The following is a 26841-nucleotide window of genomic DNA, read 5'->3' on the forward strand; positions in this document are numbered from 1 at the left end:
TTTCAGTAATATTACTTTACAACTTACCTTGACTTTTGGAGCATTGCTTCTTATAAATAAGCATAATACAGATTCATTGACCATCACTGAATATAATTTATCAAAACCAATAAATGTTTTATTGAATACCACATTCCTTCACCACTACCACCTAGAAAGGCTGATTTGTCAGTCTTTTGAGAGCCATATGTTTGGGAGGGAAGGAGAGGGCAAGTGGAGAGTTTTGAGTATTCCCCAATCCTTGTATGTCTTAGGAAAGGGTGTGGTTAAGTATAGGCTAACCAGAGTCATTGCTCTCAGAAACACTTTGGTCTCTGGAATCACTCCCCAGAATTCTATGAGCATAGCATCTATCTCCTTATGTGGCAATGCTGATGTAATATGGTGTTACTAGCTATTCACCTTAGCAGTTTCTACTTAAAAATCGCTTTGCAATTTTGTAAGATGAATAAAGGCAGAGAGCCAATATATAGTACAATGACTATAGATAATTGTTTGATGATTGTAATTCATTTATTCCACAGAGCAATGAAGTTTTATTATAATAATTTTATTGTCCATAGATTTCCAAATCATATTTCCAGGCCCAAAAAGCGTCCTCAAAATTTTCTTGAATTTTCAGAGGAATTACACTACTTTTTGAATTTTGCCATGAAGTAAGGCCTTTTAAATCTCTTGCTTTCAATAAGGTAACAGCATTGTCCACGTAAGGGATATGCTCTGAATGCAGACTATCTTGACATCTTGTGTGAATTCTTTGGTGTTGATCAGCATTCCAAATTGTATCAATGCATACTTTACTGAGATTCCATTTGTTGTTTCCACAGATTTCAGGAAACCTTACTGTGCCTTGGATTACAGGGTGTTCTAGAAAAAGAGCAGTAAGTAATCTTTCATTTAAAGCAGCAAATGGGTTTCCCCTTGTCTCATTAGTAGGAATGCCATTGAGAAAAATTGTCATGATATTTGTGAAGTTGACAATACTCAGCCTCAATAAGTTAATTAATCCTAATCTCAAAGGACATATTTTGAGATCATAATATTTATATAAACTAAAAAGGTAACCTTAAATAAAAGACAGTAATTAGCACATTGTATAAACTTTGAGCAGTTTTTGCAGTTTTAAAAAAATTAAAGATATTTCATAAAATATCAAAATTTTATACATCTGATAAGCCCAGTTAATTTGATCATAGAATTGAATCATGATTGATATAAACATCTTGATCAAAGTTAAATAAAGTACATTACTATATATTTGTGTATTTCAGTATTTAGAAGTGGTGAGTAACTAATATTTCAACAATATTGTTCTCTGGCTTTCTACTACAACTGTTATGATTCTTATTATATTAATCTAACAGAATTTCATTAAAATTGTGTTTTCCTAAAGAATCTCAGTTAGTCTGTATAGCACCCATAAATATAACATGCGGGAGATTTTGATGTAAGTTTTCCTGAGAAGGGAGACTATTAAAGGATTTCAATAGTAAAAAAAAAAATGTGAGTAGACTTTTAGAAAAATATCTCAAGTCATTGCAAGGTAAATAGCTTTAACACAATGGAAAAGAATTGAGAGTGCAGAAATAGTTGTTATATTTATAGGGAACTGATTTTATAAAAAATGTTGAGACAATTCATTGTGGAAGGGAAAGATGTCTGTTTAATGAATGGTACTGGGACAGTTGAACATGTACACACACAAAAAAATATTTCAAAATAGATTATAGACTGAAATGCAAGAGCTATATCAATAACATTTTCTGAAAAAAATAAGAGAAAATATTTGAGACTAGGAGTTAGGCAAAGATTTCTTAGATACTAAGTCAACAGTGCAATCCATAAAATTTAAAAATAAATAAATTGGGTCTCAACAAAATTCAAAACCTTAACACTTTGAAAGCTACCATGAAGAAAATGAAAAGATGAGCAACAGCCTGGAAGGAAATATTTGTAAATCACTTATCCATTAATGGACTTTTATCCAGCATATATAAAACACTTACAAGGGCAAATGATCTGATCACAAAATGAACAAAAGATATGAGCCTGATATTTCAACAAAACTGATACATGAACATTCAATAAATATGTGAACAGCTGCTCAAAATCATATATCATTCAGGAAATGCATATTGAAACCAAAATGAGGTATTTCACACTCGCTAGAATAAAAATTATTGGCAAAGATATGGAGATAAAGGAACAATCATACATTGATTGGGACTGTAAAATAGTACAGCCACTTGGGAAAACACTTTGGCAGTTTTTTTTAAAGCTAAACATACACACTCCCTATGATCCAACTATTCTGATAAGTCTTCACCCAAGAGGAGTGATAGCACTTATCCTTACAAAAACTTTTACATGAATGTTTATAGCAGCTGTATTTATAGTAGCCTAAAAGTAGAAACAAACTAAATGTTCATTAACAGGTGAATGGATAAAAAATTTTTGTTCATATAGGGGAATAGTACTCAACAATTAAAAAGTGAACTATTAATGCACACATCATATGATTGAATCTTAAAATAATCAGCTTGAGTGAAAGAAATCAGATTAAAAAAAAGAATACATACTGTATGCTTCCATATATATAAAATTATTGAAAATGCAAACTAATGACAGGAAGCAGGTCAGTGGTTGCATGGTCATGTAGGCGGGCAAAAGGTGGGGCAAATTGATTGAAAGAGAGCATTAGGAAACATTTAAGGATGATGGGTATGTTCACCAAGATTGTTTCTTGACATATACACAAATGAAAACATCAAATTGTACAATTTAAATATGCATAATTTAGTTTTCATTAGTGATGCCCCAATAAAGTTTTTAAAAAGCTAACAATTCGGTTACTAGAAAACTTGAGTATTTAAATCTACTTTTTTTTTTTTAATTTATTTATTTTAGTTGGGGCCTAATTACTTTACAATATTGTAATAGTTTTTGCCATACATTGACATGAATCAGCCATGGGTTTACATGTGTTCCCCTTCCTGGACCCTACTTTTTCAACTGTAAATCTTGTGAAACTTATGTATAGGTCAAATTTGTATGATGAAAATTTAGCATTCAAATTGACATATGCTACAGGTATAAAATAGGTGATTTCAAAGATTCTCTAAAAAGAATATATAAATGTCTAAATTTTTATGCTAATTACATGTTTAAATGATAAAATTTTGAATATACTGAAGTAAAGTATGTTATCAAAATTAATTTTACCAGGAGTTTTTCACTCTTTTAATATTGCTATTAGAAAATGGAAGCCTATGTATTTATCTCATATTCTATTTCCATTGTACTCCAGAAGTCTACAATGTGCCAGACATTGTGCTTGATCTTAGGGATACAGTAGTGAGAAAAGCCAGATATTTTCACTGCTCTTATGGAACTGATGATCTAGATTTAATAGGAAGAGAGGTATTCATGAAATAATCACATAAATATAAAATGCCACTGTGACAAACACCCCTGTTGATCACTTTCTAGCTTCTCCTGGAATCACACTTTATCTACACAATGAAATATAACCATCATCTGAAAATTCTTTAGCTTACTTCCAAGGAAAATTTACCACTGTCAGTGCCCCTCAATCAAACCCATAAGAATAAATCAGTAGTGAAATAAGCTGTGTTTATTACTTGTTGCAGCAAAGAAGAACACATAGCATAGAGAACCATGATATATCTCAGTAAGAGGATGCTAGAAATACCTAACTGGAGGATTTGGACTTAGGCTGGGTAGTTTAGGGGAAGGTATAATGAAGTGAGCATTTGCTCTAAATTGGATGTTTTGAGAGTGCTAAGTCGCTTCAGTCGTGTCTGATTCTTTGTTACCCTATGGACTATCGCCTGCCAGCCTCCTCTCTCCATGGGGTCTTCCAGGCAAGAATACTGGAGTGGGTTACATTTTCTTTTCCAGGGGATCTTCTCGACCCAGGGATCAAGCCAGTGTCTCTTATATCTCCTGCATTGGCAAGCAGGTTCTTTACCACTATTGCCATCTGGAAAGTACCAGCAGGGGCAATTTAGTGATAGGGTATATAGAACGTGACATTGCAGCCTTGGTTTTGTCTGTTGAGACAAAATTATGAAGAAGCCTTTTTTTAAATTTCATGTTATCATGGTCTCTGTTGACTATGATGGCTACTCCATTTCTTCTAAGGGATTCTTGTCCACAGTAGTAAATATAATGGTCATCTGAGTTAAATTCACCCATTTCAGTCCATTTTAGCTCGCTGATTCCTAAAATGTCAACTTTCACTCTTGCCGTCTCCTGTTTGACCACTTCCAACTTACCTTGATTCATGGACCTAACATTCCAGGTTCCTATGCAATACTGCTCTTTAGAACATCAGACTTTACCTCTGTCACTAGTCACATCCAAAACTGGGTGTTGTTTTTGCTTTGGCTCCGTCAATTCAAAAAGGACAGAAATGGTATGGACTTAACAGAAGCAGAAGAGGTGGCAAGAATACACAGAAGACCTATACAAAAATGATCTTCATGACCCAGATAACCACGATGGTGTGATCACTCACCTAGAGCCAGACATCCTGGAATGTGAAGTCAAGTGGGCCTTAGGAAGCATCACTACAAACAAAGCTAGTGGAGGTGATGGAATTCCAGTTGAGCTATTTCAAATCCTTAAAGATGCTGCAGTGAAAGTGCTTCACTCAATATGCCAGCAAATTTGGAAAACTCAGCAGTGGCCATATGACTGGAAAAGGTCAGTTTCCATTCCAACTCCACGGAAAGACAATGCCAAAGAATGTTCAAACTACTGCACAATTGCACTCATCTCACATGCTATTAAAGTAATGCTCAAAATTCTCCAAGGGAGGCTTCAACAGTACATGAACTGTGAACTTCTAGATATTCAAGCTGGTTTTAGAAAAGGCAGAGGAACCAGAGATCAAATTGCCAACATCTGTTGGATTACTGAAGAAGCACGAGAGTTCCAGAAAAACATCTACTTCTGCTTTATTGACTACGCCAAAGCCTTTGACTGTGTGGATCACCACAAACTGTGGAAAGTTCTGAAAGAGATGGGAATACCAGACCACCTGACCTGCCTCTTGAGAAATCTGTATGCAGGTGAGGAAGCAACAGTTAGAACTGAACATGGAACAACAGACTGGTTCCAAATAGGAAAAGGAGTATGTCAAGGCTGTATATTGTCACCCTGCTTATTTAACTTATATGCAGAGTACATCAGGAGAAACACTGGGCTAGGAGAAACACTGGGCTGGAAGAAGCACAAGCTGGAATCAAGATTGCCAGGAGAAATATCAATAACGTCAGATACTCAGATGACACTACCCTTATGGCAGAAAGCAAAGAGGAACTAAAGAGCCTCTTGCTGAAAGTGAAAGAGGAGAGTGAAAAATATGGCTTAAAGCTCAACATTCAGAAAACTAAGATCACGGCATCTGGTCCCATCACTTCATGGCAAATAGATGGGAACCAGTGGAACCAGTGGCAGACTTTATCTTTTTGGGCTCCAAAATCATTGCAGATGGTGACTACAGCCATGAAATTAAAAGACACTTTCTCATTGGAAGAATAGTTATGACCAAACTAGACAGCATATTAAAAAGCAGAGACATTACTTTGCCAACAAAGGTCCATCTAGTGAAAGATATGGTTTTTCCAGTAGTCTTGTATGGATGTGAGTGTTGGACTATAAGGAAAGCCGAGTGCTGAAAAACTGATGCTTTTGAACTGTGGTGTTGGAGAAGACTTTTGAGAGCCCCTTGGACTGCAAGGAGATCCAACCAGTCCATCCTAAAGGGAATCAGTCTTGAACATTCATTGGAAGGACTGATGCTGAAGCTGAAGCTCCTAATGTGAAGAATTGACTTATTTGAAAAGACTCTGATGCTGCGAAAGATTGAATGCAGGTGGAGAAGAGGACGACAGAGGATGAGATGGTTGGATGGCTTCACTGACTCAATGGATGTGAGTAATCCCTGGGAGTTGGAGATGGACAGGGAGGCCTGGTGTGCTGCAGTCCATGGGGTCGCAAAGATTCAGACATAACTGAGCAACTGAACTGACCATGGTCTCTGCGTAATCTTGTTTTAGATTGTAGTCTGCAATTAAACAGTGTGTTCGACAAGAGTCAAAATGGCCCAACTGTGAGTATCAGGCCAGCATATAATGTAGTAATCTAGCTGAACATCAGTTCAATTTTGCATGACCTGTTGTTTTTTTTTCCTATCTTACTATTATACATCTTGACATTATGCACACTGTGCTTGACGTTCTATTCATATTACAGTTACTGTCCATGCACACCGTCTTGAAAAGTCATCTTAGTATACCTGTCTGTTAAATGGATGGTTTGTATCAATAAGTGTCCAAGAAGGTAAACAGAAAGATTATCAAAAGAATTTAATTTTATAAACTGTTTAGACAGGTTTTAGAGGATTGTAAAAAGCAAAAATGAAACTTTGAAGCAACAAGAGTGTTAATTAAGGAAGTAGCTATCATCCTTTGGGCTAGGAAAACAAAGAGTAGTTTCTATTTTCAGAAACTATAAAATTACAGAAAAGGTTTGCTGAGATGGGACTTATTTCTGAGTTTAGTACACTGCCAGCTAATGCTGGTACCTCTTGTGGTACAATGAGGTCGATTCTGATAGTGTACAAAAAGAGAAACCGACTGATACTATTACTAACAGCCAATGCCAGGATGGAGAGTTGTTCTTTGGGTGATACTGATAGGAATAGAAAGCAAAACAGAAAGGACCATCTTTCTTCTTCAGTCATCCAGTCTTCTTGTACTGTTCTCTATTGGCAGAATCTCATTCAAAGACATTTTATTGTTCAGTCGCTGTCACGTCCGACTCTTTGTGACCCCACGGACTGTAGTACATGAGGCTTCCCTGTCCTTCACTATCTCCTGAAGTTTGCTGAAATTCATATCCATTGAGTCAGTGATGCTGTCTAACAATTTCATCTGTTCAAAGACATTTAGTAAAGCAGAAATGTGATTTGCAGAGTTTCATCAAAAACATTGTATAGAAGAGTGTGTTTGGAACTGAGAAAATCTAGCTTAATTACCAATACAGAAAAAAAGAGGAATTTTCGTTTGCTTTAGTTTTTTGTAAAACCAAACTGTATGAGTATATGCTGCTACATGTGGAATGAAAGTTGGTCTATATAAATTATGGAGTTGTTACTGATTTTTTGAAATCTCAATACTGTCTCTTTGACTTTTGAAAACTACAAATTGTGCTGATTGTTCTTATTATAAAAAACTATGTATGTTAATACTACTCATACTAGATTGTGGCTCTTCAATAGTAAAAATAATACTAGCATATGTGTAGTATAGGGCATCCTTGATTGCTCAGATGGTAAATAATCTGCCTGCAATGCAGGAGACCCAGGTTCAATCCCTGGGTTGGGAAGATTCCCCTGGAGGAGGAAATGGTAACCCACTCCAGTATTCTTGCCTGGAGAATTCCATAGACAGAGTAGCCTGGTGGGCTACAGTCCAAGGGATCACAAAGAGCCAGACTCGACTGAGTGACTAACACACACATGTATAGTATTTTATAGTTTTAAGCAGGGGTCTCCATCCCCTAGGCCACAGACCACTGGTTCATGGCCTGTTAGAAACCAGACTGCACAGCAGGAGGTGAGCAGCGGACAAAACTAAAACCATTCCCCCTCATCCCCAAACTGTGGAAAAGTTGTCTTCTATGACACAGGTCCCTGGTGCTTAAAAGATTGGGGATTGTTGATTTAAAGGCATTTTACTTTGATTATCTCGTGCTAATCCTCCCCAAAATGCAGAGAGGCAGATAGGACAGGCATTTCTATTTATACTTTATAGATGAAAATAAGTTCAGGATGGTTAAGTTACTTGACTGCTGTCTCTGTGGCACAATCTGTTAGCGTGTTCAGCTGTTAACCAAAAGGTTGGTGGTTCGAGCCCACCCAGGGGCTCTTTTGAAGTTACTTGAAAAGACTATGTATATATCTAGCAAAACTTTGAATTTGGATTAGAACTCAAGTCTTTTTTGACTTGTAGTCCCACCATCTTTAGTATTTTGCCTCATAGTAGCATCAGGAAAAGGGAAAAACTACTGTTTATTTTAAGCAGAAGCCCTCAGCTTTTTGTTTCTTGTTTTGTTTTTGAGTAAGAACACCTTTTTAGTTTTCTTTCTTTGGAGTCTCAATATGCCTGGAACAAAACAAGGTCTGAGCTAAAAGGAAAGTGGAAGGATGAATGTGGTTAATTATCTGTTTCAGTCAATTTTGGAAATATATGGAAATATAACCTTTTAAGTAAGTCATTGCAAACGGGTTCTAATGGCATCTCTCTTCTCTTCAGCCCCTGCAATGAAGGGCAAACCAGGAGAAAGCAGTCAGTAATGTGACGACCCATCCAGTCAATATGTGTTTTTCAGCCTTGCCTGATCGTAAGAATCATTGGAGCTCATACATTGGGGGCGATGGCTTGTTAAAAATAAATGTCTGGATACTACCCAGTATATACTGAATCAGAAGCTCTAGAGGAAGACCTGGAAATAGTATTAATAAATGGACCAGTGATTCTTATGATGAGCCAAGGTTGTTAAACACTGTCCTGATTCTAGTGATTGGGGTACACTGATCAGACTCCATTGTCTAGCAATAATTGAACCATATTATGAAAATTAATTCCATGAAACTTATTTTTAAATTTTACATGAAATTTAATTTTAAAAACATCATAAAATTATGATACTAATTAAAATTCAGGACTAGAGGGTTTTTTTACTTCTTGCATATTACATCCTTTTATATACGCTTTCTTCTACAAAGCAAATACTGATTTTCTAGGACACAGGGACTGTAAGGATATCTCATTTACTTTATCATACATTAAGCACAGAGTAGCATCAGAATAATAATATTATTATAAATAATGATGTCAATAATTATCAATGCCAATATAATTAATGAAAAAGTTAATTTTTTGCATGCTCTTCTCATTTCCCCCTATGTTTTCTATATATTAAATTTTAATTGATTAATGATTGCTTTACAATATTGGTTTGATTTCTGTAATAATACATCAATGTAAATTAACCATAGGTGAATCTCCCTTCCATGTCCTGCCCTTTCCCACCCCTCTAGGTTATTACCAAGCCCCAGTTTGAGTTCCCTGAGTCATACAGCAAATTTCCATTGGCTATCTATTTACATATATTAGTGTTTATGCTTCCATGCTACTCTCTCCATTCTTCTCACCATCTCCCTCTTCTCCCACACATTTGTCCATAGTCTGTTCTGTATGTCTGTGTCTCCATTGCTGCTCTGTGAATAGGTTCCTCAGTATCATCTTTCTAGATTCCATATATATGGATTAATATATGATATTTGTTTTTCCCTCTTTGACTTACTTCACTCTGTATAATAGGCTCTAGGTTCATCCACCTCATTAGAACAGACTCAAATGTATTCCTTTCTATGACTGAGTAATGTTCCCTTGTAAATATGTACCACAGCTTCTTTATCCATTCATCTGTTGATGGACATTTAGGTTGCTTCCATGTCTTAGATATTGTAAATAATGCTGCAGTGAACATTGGGGTACATGTGTTTTTTCAGTTTTTGTTTCTTCAGGGAATGTGCCTAGAAGTGGTATTGCTGGGTCATATGGTGGTTTTATTCCTAGTTTTTAATGGAATCTCCATAGTGGCTGTATCAAGTTACATCCCACCAGCAGTGCAGGAGGGGTCTCATTTCTGCACACACTCTCCAGCACTTGTTGTTTGTGGATTTTTTAAATGATGGCCATTCTGACCAGCATGAGGTGATATCTCATTATAATTTTGATTTTCATTTCTCTAATAATGAGAGATGTTGAGCATCTCTTCATGTGTGTATTAACCATCTGCATGTCTTCTCTGGAGAAATGTCTGTTTGGGTCTTTTGCCCATTTTTTGATTGCGTTGTTTGTTTTTCTGGTATTGAGTTGTTTGAACTGCTTGTATATTTTGGAAATTAATTCTTTGTCAGTTGATTCATTTGCTATTATTTTCTCCCACTCTGAGGATTGTCTTTTTACCTTGTTTATAGTTTCATTTTCTGTGCAAAAATTTTTAAGTTTAATTAGATCCTACTTCTTGTTTTTGTTTGTTTTTATTTCCATTATTCTAGGAGGTGGGGTCATAATGGATCTTGCTATGATTTATGCCATATAGTGTTCTGCCTTTCTTTTCTTCTAAGAGTTTTATAGTTTCTGGTCTTATATTTAGGTCTTTAATCCATTTTGAGTTTATCTTTCTATATGGTAGTAGGAAGTGTTCTAATTTCATACTTTTATAGATAGTTGTCCAGTTCTTCCAGCACCACTTATTGAAGAGACTATCTTTTTCCCATTGTATATTCTTGCCTCCTTTGTAAAATACAAGGTACCCATAGATGTGTGGGGTTATCTCTGGCTTTCTATCTTGTTCCATTGGTCTATATTTCTGTCTTTGTGTCAGTACCATACTTTCTTGATGACTGTAGCTTTGTAGTTTTGTCTGAAATCAGGTAAGTTGATTCCTCCAACTCCATTCTTCTTTCTCAAGATTGCTTTGACAATTTGAGGTCTTTCATGTTTCCACGTGGATTGTGAAAATTCTTGCTCTAGTTCTGTGAAAAAAATGCCATTGGAAATTTGATAGGGATTGCACTGAATCTGTAAATTGTGTTTGGTAGTACACTCATTTTCACAATATTGATTCTTTCAACCCAGGAACATGTTTATGTCATCATTGATTTCTTTCATCAGTGTCTTATAGTTTTCTGTATAGAGCTCTTTTGTCTCCTTAGATAGGTTTATTCCTAAGTATTTTATTCTTTTTGCTGCAGTGGTAAATGGGATTGATTACTTAAAATCTCTTTCTGATTTTTCATTGTTATTATTTTCACTAGGAATGCAAGTGATTTCTGTGGATTGATTTTTTTTTATCCTGCGACTTTACTAAATTCATTGATTAGTTCTAGTAATTTTCTGATAGTATCTTTAGGATTTTCTATGTACAGTGTTATGTCATCTGCAAATAGTCAGAGTTTTACTTCTTCCTTTCCAACCTGGATTCCTTTTATGTTTTTCTCTTTGATTGCCATAGCTAAGACTTCCAAAACTATGTTGAATGATAGTAGTGAGAGTGGGCACACTTGTCTTGCTCCTGAGAGGGAATGCTTTCAGTTTCTCACCATTGAGAATAATCTTTGCTGTGGATTTGTTGTATATGTCCTTTATTATGTTAAGGTAAGTTCCTTCTGTGTTCATTTTTTTTGAAGAGTTTTATCATAAATGGGTGCTGAATTTTGTTGCAACCTTTTTCTGCATCTATTGAAATTATATGGTTTTTATCTTTTAATTTGTAAATATGGTGTATCACATTAATTGATTCACATATATTGAAGAATCCATACATCCCTGGGATAAATCTGACTTGATCATGTTGTATGATCTTTTTAATGTGTTGTTGAATTCTGATTGCTAGAATTTTATTGAGGATTTTTGCATCTATGTTCATCAGTGATATTGGCCTGTAGTTTTCTTTTTGTGATATTTTTGTTTGGTTTTGGTATCAGGGTGATTGTGGCCTTGTAGAATTAGTTTGAAAGTATTCCTACCTCTGAAATTTTTTGAAAGAGTTTCAGAAGGATAGGCATTATGTCTTCTCTAAATGTTTGATAGAATTCACCTGTGAAGCCATTTGACTCTGGGCTTTTGTTTTTTTTGATTTTTTTTTAATCACAATTTCTATTTCAGTATTGGTAATTGACTTGTTTATAATTTCTATTTCTTCCTGGTTCAGTCTGGAAGGTTCAACTTTGTTAAGAGTCTAAATTTCCTCTATGTTGTCCATTTTATGAACATATAGTTGCTTGTACTAATCTGCTATGATCCTTTGTATTTCTGCATTGTCTGTTGTAACATCTCCTTTTTCATTCCTAATTTTGTTGATTGATTTGATTTTTCTCTCTTTTTTTAATGATGAGTCTGGCTAATGGTTTGTCAGTTTTGTCTGTCTTCTCAAGGGGCCAGCTTTTAGTTTTATTAATATTTACTATTATTTATTTCATTTCTTTCTGCTCTGATCTTTATGATTTCTTTCCTTCTATTAAGGTTGGTTTTATTGTTGTTGTTGTTGTTCTTTTTCCAGCTATTTTAAGTGTAGAATTAGGTTGTCTATTTGATGTTTTTTTTCTTTTTTTGTCTTGAGGTAGGATTGTTTTGCTATAAATTTCCCTCTTAGAACTGCTTTTGCTGAATCCCACAGGTTTTGTGTCATCAGGTTTTCACTGTCATTTTTTTCTAGGCATCTTTTGATTTCCTTTATTTTTTCAGTAACCTCTTTTTTACTTAGAAATGTATTGTTTAATGTCCATGTGTTGTTGTTGTTGTTTTTTTCTGTAATTGATATCTAGTCTCATATCATTGTGGTCAGAGAAGATGCTTAACACGATTTCAATTTTTAGATTTACTGAGGTGATTTGTGATCCAAGAAGTGGTCTATCTTGGAGAATGTCCCATGTGCGTTTGAAGAAAAAGTTTATTCTTCTGCATTTTTGTGGGAAGTCCTGAATATATCAACTAGGTCCATTTGGTCTAATGTTTCATTTAATGTTTGTGTTTCCTTATTGATCTTGTGTTTTGATGATCTGTCAATTGGTGTAAGTTGAGTGTTAAAGCACCCTAGTATTATTTTGTTACTGTCATTTACCCCTTTTTATGTCTGTTTAGTGTTTGCCTTATGTATTGAGGTGCTCTTATGTTGGGTGCATAGATATTTACAATTGTTATGTCTTTTTTTTTGGATTGATCCTCTGATCACTACATAGTGTCCTTCTTTATCTCTTCTACTTTATTTTAAAGTTTATTTTGTCTAAAATGAGAATTGCCACTCCAGATTTCTTTTGATTTCCATTTGCTTGGAATACGTTATCCCATCCTTTTACTTTCAGTCTGTATGTGTCTCTAGTTCTGATGTGGGTCTCTTGTAGACAGCATATATATGGGTCTTGTTTTTGTATCCATTCAGCTAGTCTGTGTCCTTTGGTTTGAGGGTTTAACACATTTACATTTAAAGTAATCATTGAAATATATGTTCCTATTGGCATTTTCTTAGTTGTTTTGGCTTTGTTTTTGTAGATCTTTCCTCTCATTTGTGTTTACTGTCTATATATTTGTCTATATGTCTATATATATACTGTCTTTAATATTTGTTGTAATCTGGTTTAATGGTGCTAAATTCTCTTAAGTTTTGCTTGCCTGTAAAGCTTTTGATTTCTCCATCAATATGAATGAGATCCTTGCTGGGTAGAGTAATCTTGGTTGTAGCTTTTTTCTTTCAGTACTTTAAATATATCCTGCCATTTCCTTCTGGCCTGCAGAGTTTCTGCTGAAAGATCAGCTGTTAATCTTATGGGTTTGCCCTTCTATGTTGCTTATTCCTTTTCCCTTGCTGCTTTTATATTCTCTCTTTTTCCTTTTTCTGTTAACTTGATTAGTATATGTGTCTTGATGTGTTTCTCCTTGGGTTTATTCTCTATTGGCCTCTCTGCCCTTCTTGGACTTGATTGGTTATTTCTGTTCCCATGTTAGGCAAGTTTTCAACTATAATCTCTTCAAAAATTTTCTCAGTGCTCTTCTTTTTCTACTCTTCTTCTGGGAATCCTATAACTTGAATATTGGTGTGTTTAATATTGTCCCAGAGGTCTCTGGGTCTATCCTCAGTTCTTTTCATTCTTTTTATTTTATTCTGCTCTTGAGCAGTTATTTCAGCCATTCTATTTTCCACCTCACTTATCCGTTCTTCTGCCTCAGTTATTCTACTGTTGGTTCCTTCTAGAGTATTCTTAATATCAGTAATTGTGTTATTCATCTCTATTTGTTTATTTGTTTTCTCTATGTCTTTGTTGATTGCATTAGTTACATCAATTGCTTCTTGCATTTTGTCCATTCTATTTTTGAGGCTCTGGAACATCTTTACTATCATTATTCTGAATGTTTTTTCGGGTAGTTTACCTCTTTCCTCTTTGTTTATGTGGTCTTGTGTGTTTCTACCTTGTTTCTTCATTTGTGCTCTATTTCTTTGTATTTTCATTTTTTTCCCCTTACTTATTCCGTTTGAGGTCTCTTTTACCCTTTTCTTTTTGGTTTTTACCCTCGATGGGAAACGTTGGTTCAGTGGTTTGTGTTGACTTCTTACTAAGGGTGCCTTGTATCTGTGGTCTAGTGGGAAGAGGTGAGTTGTTTTTTTTTTCTTTCTGATGGGTAGGGCTGTGTGAGGTGGTATATCTTTCAGTGTCTGTGGAATCCTGTCTGCTGATGATTCTTTTTGTGTTTAGGTCTTGCTTATTGTTTTGGTGAGGTGCACTGCATTGGATGCTGTAGGCAGCTGGGTGATACCAGGCTTTGTGTACAGGTGTAGGCCAACATCCTTTGGATCACAGCAAAAGCAAGAGAATTCCAGAAAAACATCTGCTTCTGCTTCAACTATGCTAAAGCCTTTAACTGTGTGGATCACAACAAACTATAGAAAATTCTTAAAAAGATGGAAATACCAGACCACTTTATATGTAGTCACCCTGCTTATTTAACTTCACACACCTCATCTTTCAACTTCTCACACAAATCATGAAACTTGGAAGATAATAGTAGTTAAACATAAAAATATTTACATAATACCCCTTGCTTTCTCCTTTTCACCTATTTTAAATAACTTCATAACTTGTTTCTTTAAATAGAGAATATAACAGACTATAATTTATTTTAATATAATTCCTATGTTCATGCATGCTTTCAATTATTCATTTAGCAAATATTTTAATTTGAAGTTCTCACTATGTTCCAGGCATTGATGTAAGCATTTGGCATATATTAGGAACTACACAGTAAAAGATCTCTTCCTTTGTGGAGCTCACTTTGTAGTCAAGAGACATATATAATAAACAAGTAAAATAAGCAAATAAATTATATGTCAGAAGATGTTAAGTACTATGGAGAAAAAAAATAGCAACAGTTTAGGGATGAAAGGGGCAGCCTGCAGTTGTAAATAGGCCTAACTTCAGTGAAAGAATATTTTCTACAGTGTGTATGTTGATACTTGACTGTTCCACTACTCAAAAAGTTTTTTGCTTTTGCAATCTCAGGAACACTACTGTGGAATTTCTCTAGAGTTATGAAACCTAGGGGTTTAAAAAATATAGTGCATTACATATATATGAATTATTTGTCCATTGTTTAATAATTGTATCTCAGTCTTTGATTTGGAATTCATAGTTATATTCCTTTCTCTTGTGATATTTGGAATTAAAGTTTCCCCAGTTTGGTTTCTGTAATTCTGTTTAGCATTTATATAGTTTCTTTCATATCCGTCTTCATTGATGAAGAAGCCACTGTGCCTCCTCATTGCCTGTGGAATCTAAAAAAAACATTCTAGCATTAGAGCTTGCTATTTTCTGGTTCCACCCTGATTGTTTAAGTGTATTTTTCAGTGGAGGTTGTTGCCTCCTTTTGCCACTTGAGCAAATCTATTATATTCTCTGGTATCCTCACCTGCACTTTCACTATTTCTACTTCCTCTCATCTTTCTCAATAAAATCCTACTCTTACCTCAAGCCTCAACTCACAGTCCTCCCCAGTGACCACCTACATAGTTCTCTTCATCTGAAATTTCATAATACTTACTCTTTGCATCACACATTTCAGTCTTTAATTACATTTAGCCTTCGATTTATGTTTGTTTATCCAGTCTTCTCAGCAAGCCTCTCTTTCATCACCTATAATACTTAATAAAGTTCTGAGCCTTTACTTGTAAGTATATTGAAATGAATTGATAATGTATTATATTACAGTATTCTCCATCTGAGGACCTTAGATCTGCCATTTTAACTTAAAATTGATCAGTTGATTACTGGACAATAATCAATTTGATGATTTTTCAGAAACTCTGCTGATTGTTTCTAAATTTGTGGAGTCATACCACTGCTTAAATATACTACAGCTGTGACGCACTTGTGGTGTTTGGAAAATAGCAGAAACTTTATGTAATAAGAATTAAATGAGATATGTATATTTTTAATGATACAAAGGTGTGTAATACCAGAAAAACAAACAACCCAATCAAAAAGTGGGAGGAAGACCAAAACAAACATTTCTCAACAACAACAACAAAAGACAGTACAGATGGCCAGAAAATACACAGAAAGATGCTCAACATCCCTTATTATTAAAGAAATGTAAATCAAAATTACTATAAAGTAACACCTCACACTGGTCAGAATGGCCACTACAAAAAATAAATACTAGAGAGGGTGTGAAGAAAAGGGAACTCTCTTGCACTGTCGTGAATCTAAATTGCTACAGCCAATAGGGAGAACAGTATGGAAATTCCTTACAACACTAGAAATAAAGCTAACATATGACCCAGCAATCCCACTACTGGGCATATACCTTGAGAAAATCATAATTGAAAAAGACACAAGTACCCCAATGTTCATAGCAGCACTATTTACAATAGCCAGGAGATGGAAGCAACCTAGATGTCCATCAACAGATGAATGGATAAAGAAGATGTGGTATATATATGCAATGGAATATTAATCAGCCATAAAAGTGAACACATTTCAGTCAGTAGTAGTGAGGTGGATGAATCTAGAACTTGTTACACAGAGTGAAGTAAGTCAGAGAGAGAAAAACAAATTTTGTATATTAATGCAAATATATGGACTCTAGAAATATGATATTGATAATACAATTTGTAGGGCAGACAAAGAACAGACTTTGGACACAGCAGGAGAAAGGAGAGGGAGGGACAAATTGAGAGTATATCATTTAACTGTATATGTTGCCATGTGTAAAATGGATAGCTAGTAAGAAGTTGCTATATAGCACAGGGAGCTCAACTGAGTGCTCTGTGACAACCTAGAGGGTTGAGATGGGGTAGGGGTTGGGGGAAGTTCCAGGAGAGAGGGGACATATGTGTACTTGTGGCTGATTCACGTTGTTTTATGGCAGAAGCCAACACAATATTGTAAAGCAATTATCTTCCAATTAAAAATAAATTTAAGAAATATTACAGCACACACACAAAAAATATACATATCTCCTTTGAGCAACAAAGATGGACCTAGAGATTGTCATAGTGAGTGAAGCAAGTCAGAGAGAGAAAGGTAAATATCATATGGCATCACTTAAATGCAAAATCTAAAAAGAAATGATACAGATGAACTTACTTACAAAACAGAAACAGACTCACAGACTTAGAAAATGAATGCAGGGAGCAGGAGTGTTGGGAAGAGATAGTTAGGGAGTTTGGGATGGACATGTGCACTTTAGCATATTTAAAATGAATAACAAATAAGCTCGTACTGTATAGCACCAGGAACTTGGCTCAATGTTATGGGCATTGAGTGGGAGGGGAGTTTGGAGGAGAATGAATACATGTCAATAAGTTCAGATACACAGATGACACCACCCTTATGGCAGAAAGTGAAGAGGAACTAAAGAGCATCTTGATGAAAGTGAAAGAGGAGAAGGAAAAAGTTGGCTTAAAACTCAGCACTCAGCAAACTAGTACAGCCACTATGGAGAACAGTGTGGAGATTCCTCAAAAAAATGGAAATAGAACTGCCATATGACCCACCAATCCCACTACTGGGCATACACATCAAGGAAACCAGAATTGAAAGAGACACGTGTACCCCAATGTTCATCACAGCACTGTTTATAATAGCCAGGACATGGAAGCAACCTAGATGTCCATCGGCAGATGAATGGATAAGAAAACTGTGGTACATATACACAACGGAATATTACTCAGCCATTAAAAAGAATACATTTGAATCAGTTCTAATGAGGTGGGTGAAACTGGAGCCTATTATACACAGTGAAGTAAGTCAGAAAGAAAAACACCAATATAGTATACTAATGCATACATATGGAATTTAGAAAGATGTTAATGATGACCCTATATGCAAGAGAGCAAAAGAGACACAGGTGTATAGAACAGTCTTTTGGACTCTGTGGGAGAAGGCAAGGGTGGGATGATTTGAGAGAATAGCATTGAAACATGTATATTATCATCTGTGAAACAGACTGCCAGTCCAGGTTCTATGCATGAGACAGGGTGCTCAGGGCTGGTGCACTGGGATGACCCAGAGGGATGGCATGGGGGGGACAGGTGGGAGGGGTTTCAGGATGGTGAACACATGTACACCCATAGCTGATTCATGTCAATGTACGGCAAAAACCACTACAATATTGTAAAGTAATTAGCCTCCAATTAAAATTAAAAAACCTCATTATTCAAAAAGCTGAGATCATGGCATCCAGTCCCATCACTCCATGTTTGCATATAGATGGAGAAGCAATGGAAACAGTGACAGACTTTATTTTCTTGGGCTCCAAAATCACTGCAGAGGGTGACTGCAGCCATAAAATTAAAAGACACTTTCTCCTTGAAAGAAAAGCTATGACTAACCTAGACAGCATATTAAAAAGTAGAGACATTACTGACGAAGGTCCGTCTAGTAAAGATATGGTTTTTCCAGTAGTCATATATGGATGTGAGAGTTGGACTGTAAAGAAAGCTGACCACCAAATAATTTATGATTTTGAACTGTGGTGTTGGAGAAGATGCTTAAAAGTTCCTTGGACTGCAAGGAGATCAAACCAGTCAATCTAAAAGGAAATCAGTCCTGAAAATTCACTGGCAGGACTGATGCTGAAGTTGAAGCTCCAATACTTTGGCCACCTGATGCGAAGAACTGACTCATTGGAAAACACCTGATGCTGGAAAAGATTGAAGGCAGGAGGAGAATGGGATGACAGAGGATGAGATGGTTGGATGGCATCACCGTCTTGATGGACATGAGGGTGACCAAGCTCCGGGAGTTGGTGACAGACAGGGAAACCTGGCGTGCTGCAGTCCATGGGGTTGTAAAGAGGCAGATACGACTGATTGACTGAACTGAACTGAACTGAATACATGTCTGTAATGCCAAGTCCCTTCTCCGTTCACCTGAAAATATCACAGTATTGCTAATCGGCTATACAGCAATATAAAAAAAAAATAAAGTTTCTCTGCTCCCAAATTTCCAATCCTATTTCAAATCTTGATTTAAAATTTCAAAGCCAGAAAGATGATGCTGTGAAAGTGCTGCACTCAATATGTGAGAAAATTTGGAAAACTCAGCAGTGGCCACAGGACAGGAAAAGGTCAGTTTTCATCCCAATCCCAAAGAAAGGCAATGCCAAAGAATGCTCAAACTACTGCACAATTGCACTCATCTCACACGGTAGTAAAGTAATGCCCAAAATTATCCAAGCCAGGCTTCAGCAATATGTGAACGGTGAACTTCCAGATGTTCAAGTTGGTTTTAGAAAAGGCAGAGGACCCAGACATCAAATTGCCAACATCCGCTAAATCATTGAAAAAGCAAGAGAGTTCCAGAAAAAGCATCTATTTCTGCTTTATTGACTATGCCAAAGCCTTTGAATCTGTGGATCACAATAAACTGTGGAAAATTCTGAAAGAGATGGGAATACCAGACCACCTGACCTGCCTCTTGAGAAACTTGAATGCAGATAAGGAAGCAACAGTTAGAACTGGGCATGGAACAACAGATTGGTTCCATATAGGAAAAGGAGTACTTCAAGGCTGTATATTGTCACCTTGCTTATTTAACTTACATGCAGAGTATATCATGAGAAATGCTAGGCTGGAGGAAGCACAAGCTGGAATCAAGATTGCCAGGAGAAATATCAATAACCTCAGATATGCAGATGACACCACCCTTATGGCAGAAAGTGAAGAAGAACTAAAAAGCCTCTTGATGAAAGTGAGAGAGGAGAGTGAAAAAGTTGGCTTAAAGCTCAACATTCAGAAAACTAAGGTCATGGCATCTGGTCCCATCACTTCTTGGGAAATAGATAGGGAAACAGTGGAAACAGTGTCAAACTTTATTTTTAAGGGCTACAAAATCACTGCAGATGGTGACTGCAGCCATGAACTTAAAAGACACTTACTCCTTGGAAGGAAAGTTATGGCCATCTTAGATAGCATATTAAATAGGAGAGACATTACTTTGCTAACAAAGGTCCTTCTAGTCAAGGCTATGGTTTTTCCAGTGGTCATGTATGGATGTGAGAGTTGGACAGTGAAGAAAGCTGAGTGCCGAAGAATTGATGCTTTTGAACTGTGGTGTTGGAGAAGACTCTTGAGAGTCCCTTGGAATGCAAGGAGATCCCACCAGTCCATCCTAAAGGAGATCAGACCTGGGTGTTCATTGGAAGGACTGATGATGAAGCTGAAACTCCAATAATTTGGCCACCTCATGCGAAGAGTTGACTCATTGGAAGAGACCCTGATGCTGGGAAGGATTGGGTGCAGGAGGAGAAGGTGACGGCAGTGGATGAGGTGGCTGGATGGCATCACCGACTCAATGGATATGAGATTGGGTAAACTCTGGGAGTTGGTGATAGACAGGGAGGCCTGGCGTGTTGTGATTCATGGAGTCTCAAAGAGTTGGACACGACTAAACGACTGAACTGAACTGAACTGCTCCCAATTCTGTTGTAAAGATCTACACTATTGTCACAGTTCACTACAGATCTGTTTATCAATCACTCATAGGATTTCATCCACCGTGGAGTGTGTGTTGTCCAGTTGGCCTATACAACGCCATGTAATTACCATCAATGCTCTAAATCTAAAAAAGTATAAAATGAAAGCATCTGCGTTTTAAAATAGATAAATAAAAATATTTTTATAGTTTACTTTTTATGGTATAAGAAACTATCCTCTTTTTAAAATAAATTTATTTATTTTAGTTGAGGGCTGAATACTTTACAGTATTGTAGTGGTTTTTGACATACATTGACATAAATCAGCCATGGGTTTACATGTGTTCCCCATCCTGAACCCCCCTCCAACCGACGTCCCCATCCCATCCCTCTGGGTCATCCTATTGCCCCAGCCCTGAGCATTTGTCTCATGCATCGAACCTGGAATGGTGTTCTGTTTCACATATGATAATATACATGTTTCAATGTTATTCTCTCAGAACGTCTCACTCTCACCTTCTCCCACAGAGTCCATAAGACTGATCTATGCATCTGTGTCTTTTATTCTGTCTTGCATATAGGGTTATCATTACCACCTTTCAAATTCCACATATATGCATTAGTATACTGTATTGGTATTTTTCTTCTTGGCTTACTTCACTCTGTATAATGGGCTCCAGTTTCATCCATCTCAGTAGAACTGATTCAAATGTATTTTTTTTAATGGCTGAGTAATATTCCATTGTGTATATGTACCACAGCTTCCTTATCCATTCGTCTGCTAATGGACATCTAGGTTGCTTCCATGTCCTGGCTATTGTAAACAGTGCTGCGATGAGCACTGGGGTACATGCTTCTCTTTCAATTCTGGTTTCCTTGGTGTGTATGCCCAGCAGTGGGATTGCTGGGTCATATGGCAGTTCTATTCCCAGTTTTTTAAGGAATCTCCACAGTATTCTCCATAGTGGCTGTACTAGTTTGCATTCCCACCAACAGTGTAAGAGGGTTCCCTTTTCTCCACACCCTCTCCAGCATTTATTGCTTGTAGACTTTGGATAGCAGCCATTCTGACTGGTGTGAAATGGTACCTCATTGTGGTTTTGATTTGTATTTCGCTAACAATGAGTGATGTTGAGCATCTTTTCATGTGTTTGTTAGCCATCTGTATGTCTTCTTTGGAGAAATGTCTGTTTAGTTCTTTGGTCCATTTTTTGATTGGGTCGTTTATTTTTCTTGAATTCAGCTACAGGAGTTGCTGGTATATTTTTGAGATTAATTGTTTATTGCTTCGTTTGCTATTATTTTCTTTCATTCTGAAGGCTGTCTTTTCACCTTGCTTATAGATTCTTTTGTTGTGCAAAAGCTTTTAATTTTAATTAGGTCCCATTTGTTTATTTTTGCTTTTATTTCCAATATTCTGGGAGGTAGGTCATGAAGGATCCTGCTATGATTTATGTCGGAGAGTGTTTTGCCTATGTTTTCCTCTAGGAGTTTCATAGTTTCTGGTCTTACGTTTAGATCTCTAATCCATTGTGAGTTTATTTTTGTATATGGTGTTAGAAAGTGTTCTAGTTTCATTCTTTTACAAGTTGTTGACCATTTTTCCCAGCACCACTAGTTAAAGAGATTGTCTTTTCTCCATTGTATATTCTTGCCTCCTTTATCAAAGATAAGGTGTCCATAGGTGCGTGGGTTTATCTCTGGGCTTTCTATTTTGTTCCATTGATCTACATTTCTATCTTTGTGCCAGTACCATACTGTCTTGATGACTGTGGCTTGTAGTAGAGCCTGAAGTCAGGCAGATTGATTCCTCCAGTTCCATTCTTCTTTCTCAAGATTGCTTTGGCTATTCAATGTTTCTTATATTTCCATACAATGTGTGAAATGATTTGTTCTAGTTCTGTGAAAAATAGTGCTGGTAGCTTGATAGGGATTGCATTGAGTCTATAGATTGCTTTGGGTAGTATACTCATTTTCACTATATTAATTCTTCCAATCGATGAACACGGTATATTTCTCCAACTGTTTATGTCCTCTTTGATTTCTTTCATCAGTGTTTTATAGTTTTCTATATATAAGTCTTTTGTTTCTTTAGGTAGATATATTCCTAAGTATTTTATTCTTTTTGCTGCAATGGTGAATGGTATTGTTTCCTTAATTTCTCTTCCTGTTTTCTAATTATTGGTGTATAGGAATGCAAGGGAGTTCTGTGTGTTAATTTTATATCCTGCAACTTTACTATATTCATTGTTTAGCTCTACTAATTTTCTGCTGGAATCTTTAGGGTTTTCTATGTAGAGGATCATGTCATCTACAGACAGTGAGAATTTTACTTCTTCTTTTCCTATCTGTATTCCTTTTCGTTCTTTTGAGCTCTGATTGCTGTGGCCAAAACTTCCAAAACTATGTTGAATAGTAGTGGTGAAAGTGGGCACCCTTGCCTTGTTCCTTACTTTAGGGGAAATGCTTTTAATTTTTCACCATTGAGCATAATGTTTGCTGTGGGTCTGTCATATATAGCTTTTATTATGTTGAGGTATGTTCCTTCTATTCCTGCTTTCTGGAGGGTTTTTATCATAAATGGATGTTGAATTTTGTCAAAGGCTTTTTTGCATCTATTGAGATAATCATATGGTTTTTATCTTTCAATTTGTTAATGTGGTGTATTACATTGATTGATTTGCGGATGTTAAAGAAACCTTGCATTGCTGGGATAAAGCCCACTTGGTCATGATGTATGATCTTTTTAATATGATGTTGGATTCTGTTTGCTAGAATTTTATTAAGGATTTTTGCATCTATGTTCATCAGTGATATTGGCCGGTAGTTTTCTTTTTTTGAGGCATCTTTGTCTGGTTTTGGAATTAGGGTGATGGTGGCCTCATAGAATGAGTGTGGAAGTTTACCATCTTCTGCAATTTTCTGGAAGAGTTTGAGTAGGATAGGTGTTAGCTCTTCTCTAAATTTTTGGTAGAATTCCGCTGTGAAGCCGTCTGGTCCTGGGCTTTTGTTTGCTGGAAGATTTCTGATTACAGTTTCGATTTCCGTGCTTGTGATGGGTCTGTTAAGATCTTCTATTTCTTCCTGGTTCAGTTTTGGAAAGTTATACTTTTCTAAGAATTTGTCCATTTCTTCCAAGTTGTCCATTTTTTTGGCATATAGCTGTTGGTAGTAGTCTCTTATGATCCTTTGTATTTCTGTGTTGTCTGTTGTGATCTCTCCATTTTCATTTTTAATTTTGTTGATCTGATTCTTCTCCCTTTGTTTCTTGATGAGTCTGGCTAATGGCTTGTCAATTTTGTTTATCTTCTCGAAAAACCAGCTTTTAGTTTTGTTGATTTTTGCTATGGCCTATTTGTTTCTTTTGCATTTATTTCTGCCCTAATTTTTAAGATTTCTTTCCTTCTGCTAACCCTGGGGTTCTTCATTTCTTCGTTCTCTAGTTGCTTTAGGTGTAGAGTTAGGTTATTTATTTGATTTTTTTCTTGTTTCTTGAGGTACGCCTGTATTCCTATGGACCTTCGCCTTAGTATTGCTTTCACAGTGTCCCATAGGTTTGGGGTTGTTGTGTTTTCATTTTCATTCGTTTCTCTGCATATTTTGATTTCTTCTGTGATTTGTTGGTTATTCAGAAGCGTGTTGTTTAGCCTCCATATGTTGGAATTTTTAATAGTTTTTTTTCTGTATTTGAGATCTAATCTTACTGCATTGTGGTCAGAGAAGATGACTGGGATGATTTCAATTTTTTTGAATTTACCAAGGATATATTTATGGCCCAGAAAGTGATCTATCCTGGAGAAGGTTCCGTGTGCACTTGAGAAAAAGGTGAAATTGATTGTTTTGGGGTGGAAAGTCCTGTAAATATCAATTAAATCTAACTTGTCTATTGTATCATTTAAATTTTGTGTTTCCTTGTTAATTTTCTGTTTAGTTGATCTATCCATATGTGTCAGTGGAGTATTAAAGTCTCCCACTATTATTGTGTTATTGTTAATTTCCCCTTTCATACCTGTTAGTATTTGCCTTACATATTGTGCTGCTCCTATGCTGGGTGCATATATATTTATAATTGTTATATCTTCTTCTTGGATTGATCCTTTGATCATTATGTAGTGTCCTTCTTTGTCTCTTTTCACAACCTTTGTTTCAAATTATATTTTATCTGAAATGAGTATTGCGACCCGTGCTTTGTTTTGGTCTCCGTTTGCATGAAATATGTTTTTCCATCCCTTCACTTTCAGTCTGTATGTGTCCCTTGTTTTGAGGTGGGTCTCTTGTAGACGGCATATATAGGGGTCTTGTTTTTGTGTCCATTCAGCCAGTCTTTGTCTTTTGGTTGGGGCATTCAACCCATTTACATTTAAGGTAATTATTAATAAGTATGGTCTCGCTGCCATTTACTTTGTTTTTTTGAGTTCGTGTTTAAACATCCTTTCTGTGTTTCCTGTTTAGAGAAGATCCTTTAGCATTTGTTGGAGAGCTGGTTTGGTGGTGCTGAATTCTCTCTGCTTTTGCTTGTCTGTAAAGCTTTTGAATTCTCCTTCATATCTGAATGAGATCCTTGCTGGATACAGTAATCTGGGTTGTAGATTATTCTCTTTCATTACTTTAAGTATGTCCTGCCATTCCCTTCTAGCCTGAAGAGTTTCTATTGAAAGATCAGCTGTTATCCTTATGGGGATCCCCTTGTGTGTTATTTGTTGTTTTTCCCTTGCTGCTTTTAATATTTGTTCTTTGTGTTTGATCTTTGTTAATATGATTAATATGTGTCTTGGGGTCTTTCGCCTTGGGTTTATCCTGTTTGGGACTCTCTGGGTTTCTTGGACTTCTGTGACTATTTCCTTCCCCATTTTAGGGAAAATTTCAACTATTATGTCATCGAGTGTTTTTTCATGGCCTTTCATTTTATCTTCTTCTTCTGGGACTCCTATGATTCGAATGTTGGGGCGTTTCATATTGTCCCAGAGGTCCCTGAGGTTTTCCTCATTTCTTTTGATTCTTTTTTCTTTTTTCCTCTCTGCTTCTTTTATTTCCACTATTCTATCTTCTACTTCACTGATCCTATCTTTTGCCTCCGTTATTCTACTGTTGGTTCCCTTCAGAGTGTCTTTTATCTCCTTTATTTCATTATTCATTATATATTGACTCCTTTTTATTTCTTCTAGGTCCTTGAAAAACATTTCTTGCATCTTCTGAATCCTTGTCTCCAGGCTATTTATCTGTAACTCCAGTTTGTTTTCAGGATTTTGGATCATTTTTATTATCATTATTCTAAATTCTTTTTCAGATAGATTCCCTATCTCCTCCTCTTTTGTTTGGTTTGGTGGGCATTTCTCATTTTCCTTTACTTGCTGAGTATTTCTCTGCCTTTTCATGTTCTTTAGATCGCTCTGTTTGGCATGGCCTTTCTGTATTCTGGTAGTTTGAAGTTTCTCTTTATTGTGGAGGTTCCTCACTGTGGGTGGGGTTGGACGGGTGGCTTGTCAAGGTTTCCTGGTTGGGGGAGCTTGTGTCGGTGTTCTGGTGAGTGGAGCTGGATTTCTTCTCTCTAGAGTGCAATGGAGTGTCCAGTATTTAGTTTTGAGATGTCTATAGATTTGGTGTGCCTCTGGGCAGTCTGTATATTGATGATCAGGGCTATGTTCCTGCATTGCTGGAGAATTTGCATGGTATGTCTTGCTCTGGAACTTATTGGCTCTAGGGTGGAGCTTGGTTTCAGTGTATATGTGGAGGCTTTTGGATGATCTCTTATTAATTAATGTTTCCTCTGTCTTTCAGTCTTATTCTTGCAGTAGCCTCAAGACTTCTCCATCCATACAGCATCGATAATAAAACTTTTAGGTTAATGGTGAAAACATTCTCCACAGTAAGGGATATCCAAAAAGGTTCACTGAGTTACATGGAGAGGTGAAGTCGGGGGGTTGATGTGACCAGGAGGAGAAGAGGGGGACTCAAATGTGGAGAGAGCAGTCTAGCCAGTAAGCACTTCCCTCTGTGCTCTCCACAGCCTGGAACCCTCAGAGAGGTTCACGGAGATACATAGAGAGGGGGGAGGAAGGTAATAGAGGTGAGCATGTGTAGAAAGGGAGGAATCAAGCGGGGAGAGAGAGATCTTGGAAGTATTCTGTTACCGAAGTGTTCTCCGGTGCCCAGAACACCCTCAGAGATTCACAGAATTAGGTTGAGAAGGAGGAGGGTGGGAGATAGAGGTTCCCTGGGGGAGAAGAAAGAGCATCAATAGGGGGAGAGAGTAATCAAGCCAGTAATC

The 26841-nt window shown here is 36.5% G+C and overlaps 1 protein-coding gene across 6 annotated transcripts in view; it reads left to right on the top strand.

The window, feature by feature from the left end:
• The window catches only part of HDX (highly divergent homeobox), a 238643-nt gene that overhangs the window by 99967 nt on the left and 111835 nt on the right, over positions 1-26841 (top strand). For all 6 annotated transcript variants that reach the window (XR_014076006.1, XM_081566549.1, XM_081566548.1 and 3 more), the window contains one exon: positions 828-881. Coding sequence is in view for 5 of the 6 variants with exons in the window: in XM_081566549.1 (XP_081422675.1) it covers positions 828-881 (54 nt within the window). In the remaining variant the exon portion in view is untranslated. The remainder of the gene's footprint in view (positions 1-827; positions 882-26841) is intronic.

The sequence above is a fragment of the Giraffa tippelskirchi genome, chromosome X, assembly GCF_054371585.1.
Source record: "Giraffa tippelskirchi isolate mGirTip1 chromosome X, T2T-mGirTip1v1.2.pri, whole genome shotgun sequence".
In the NCBI taxonomy this organism is placed as follows: domain Eukaryota; kingdom Metazoa; phylum Chordata; class Mammalia; order Artiodactyla; family Giraffidae; genus Giraffa; species Giraffa tippelskirchi.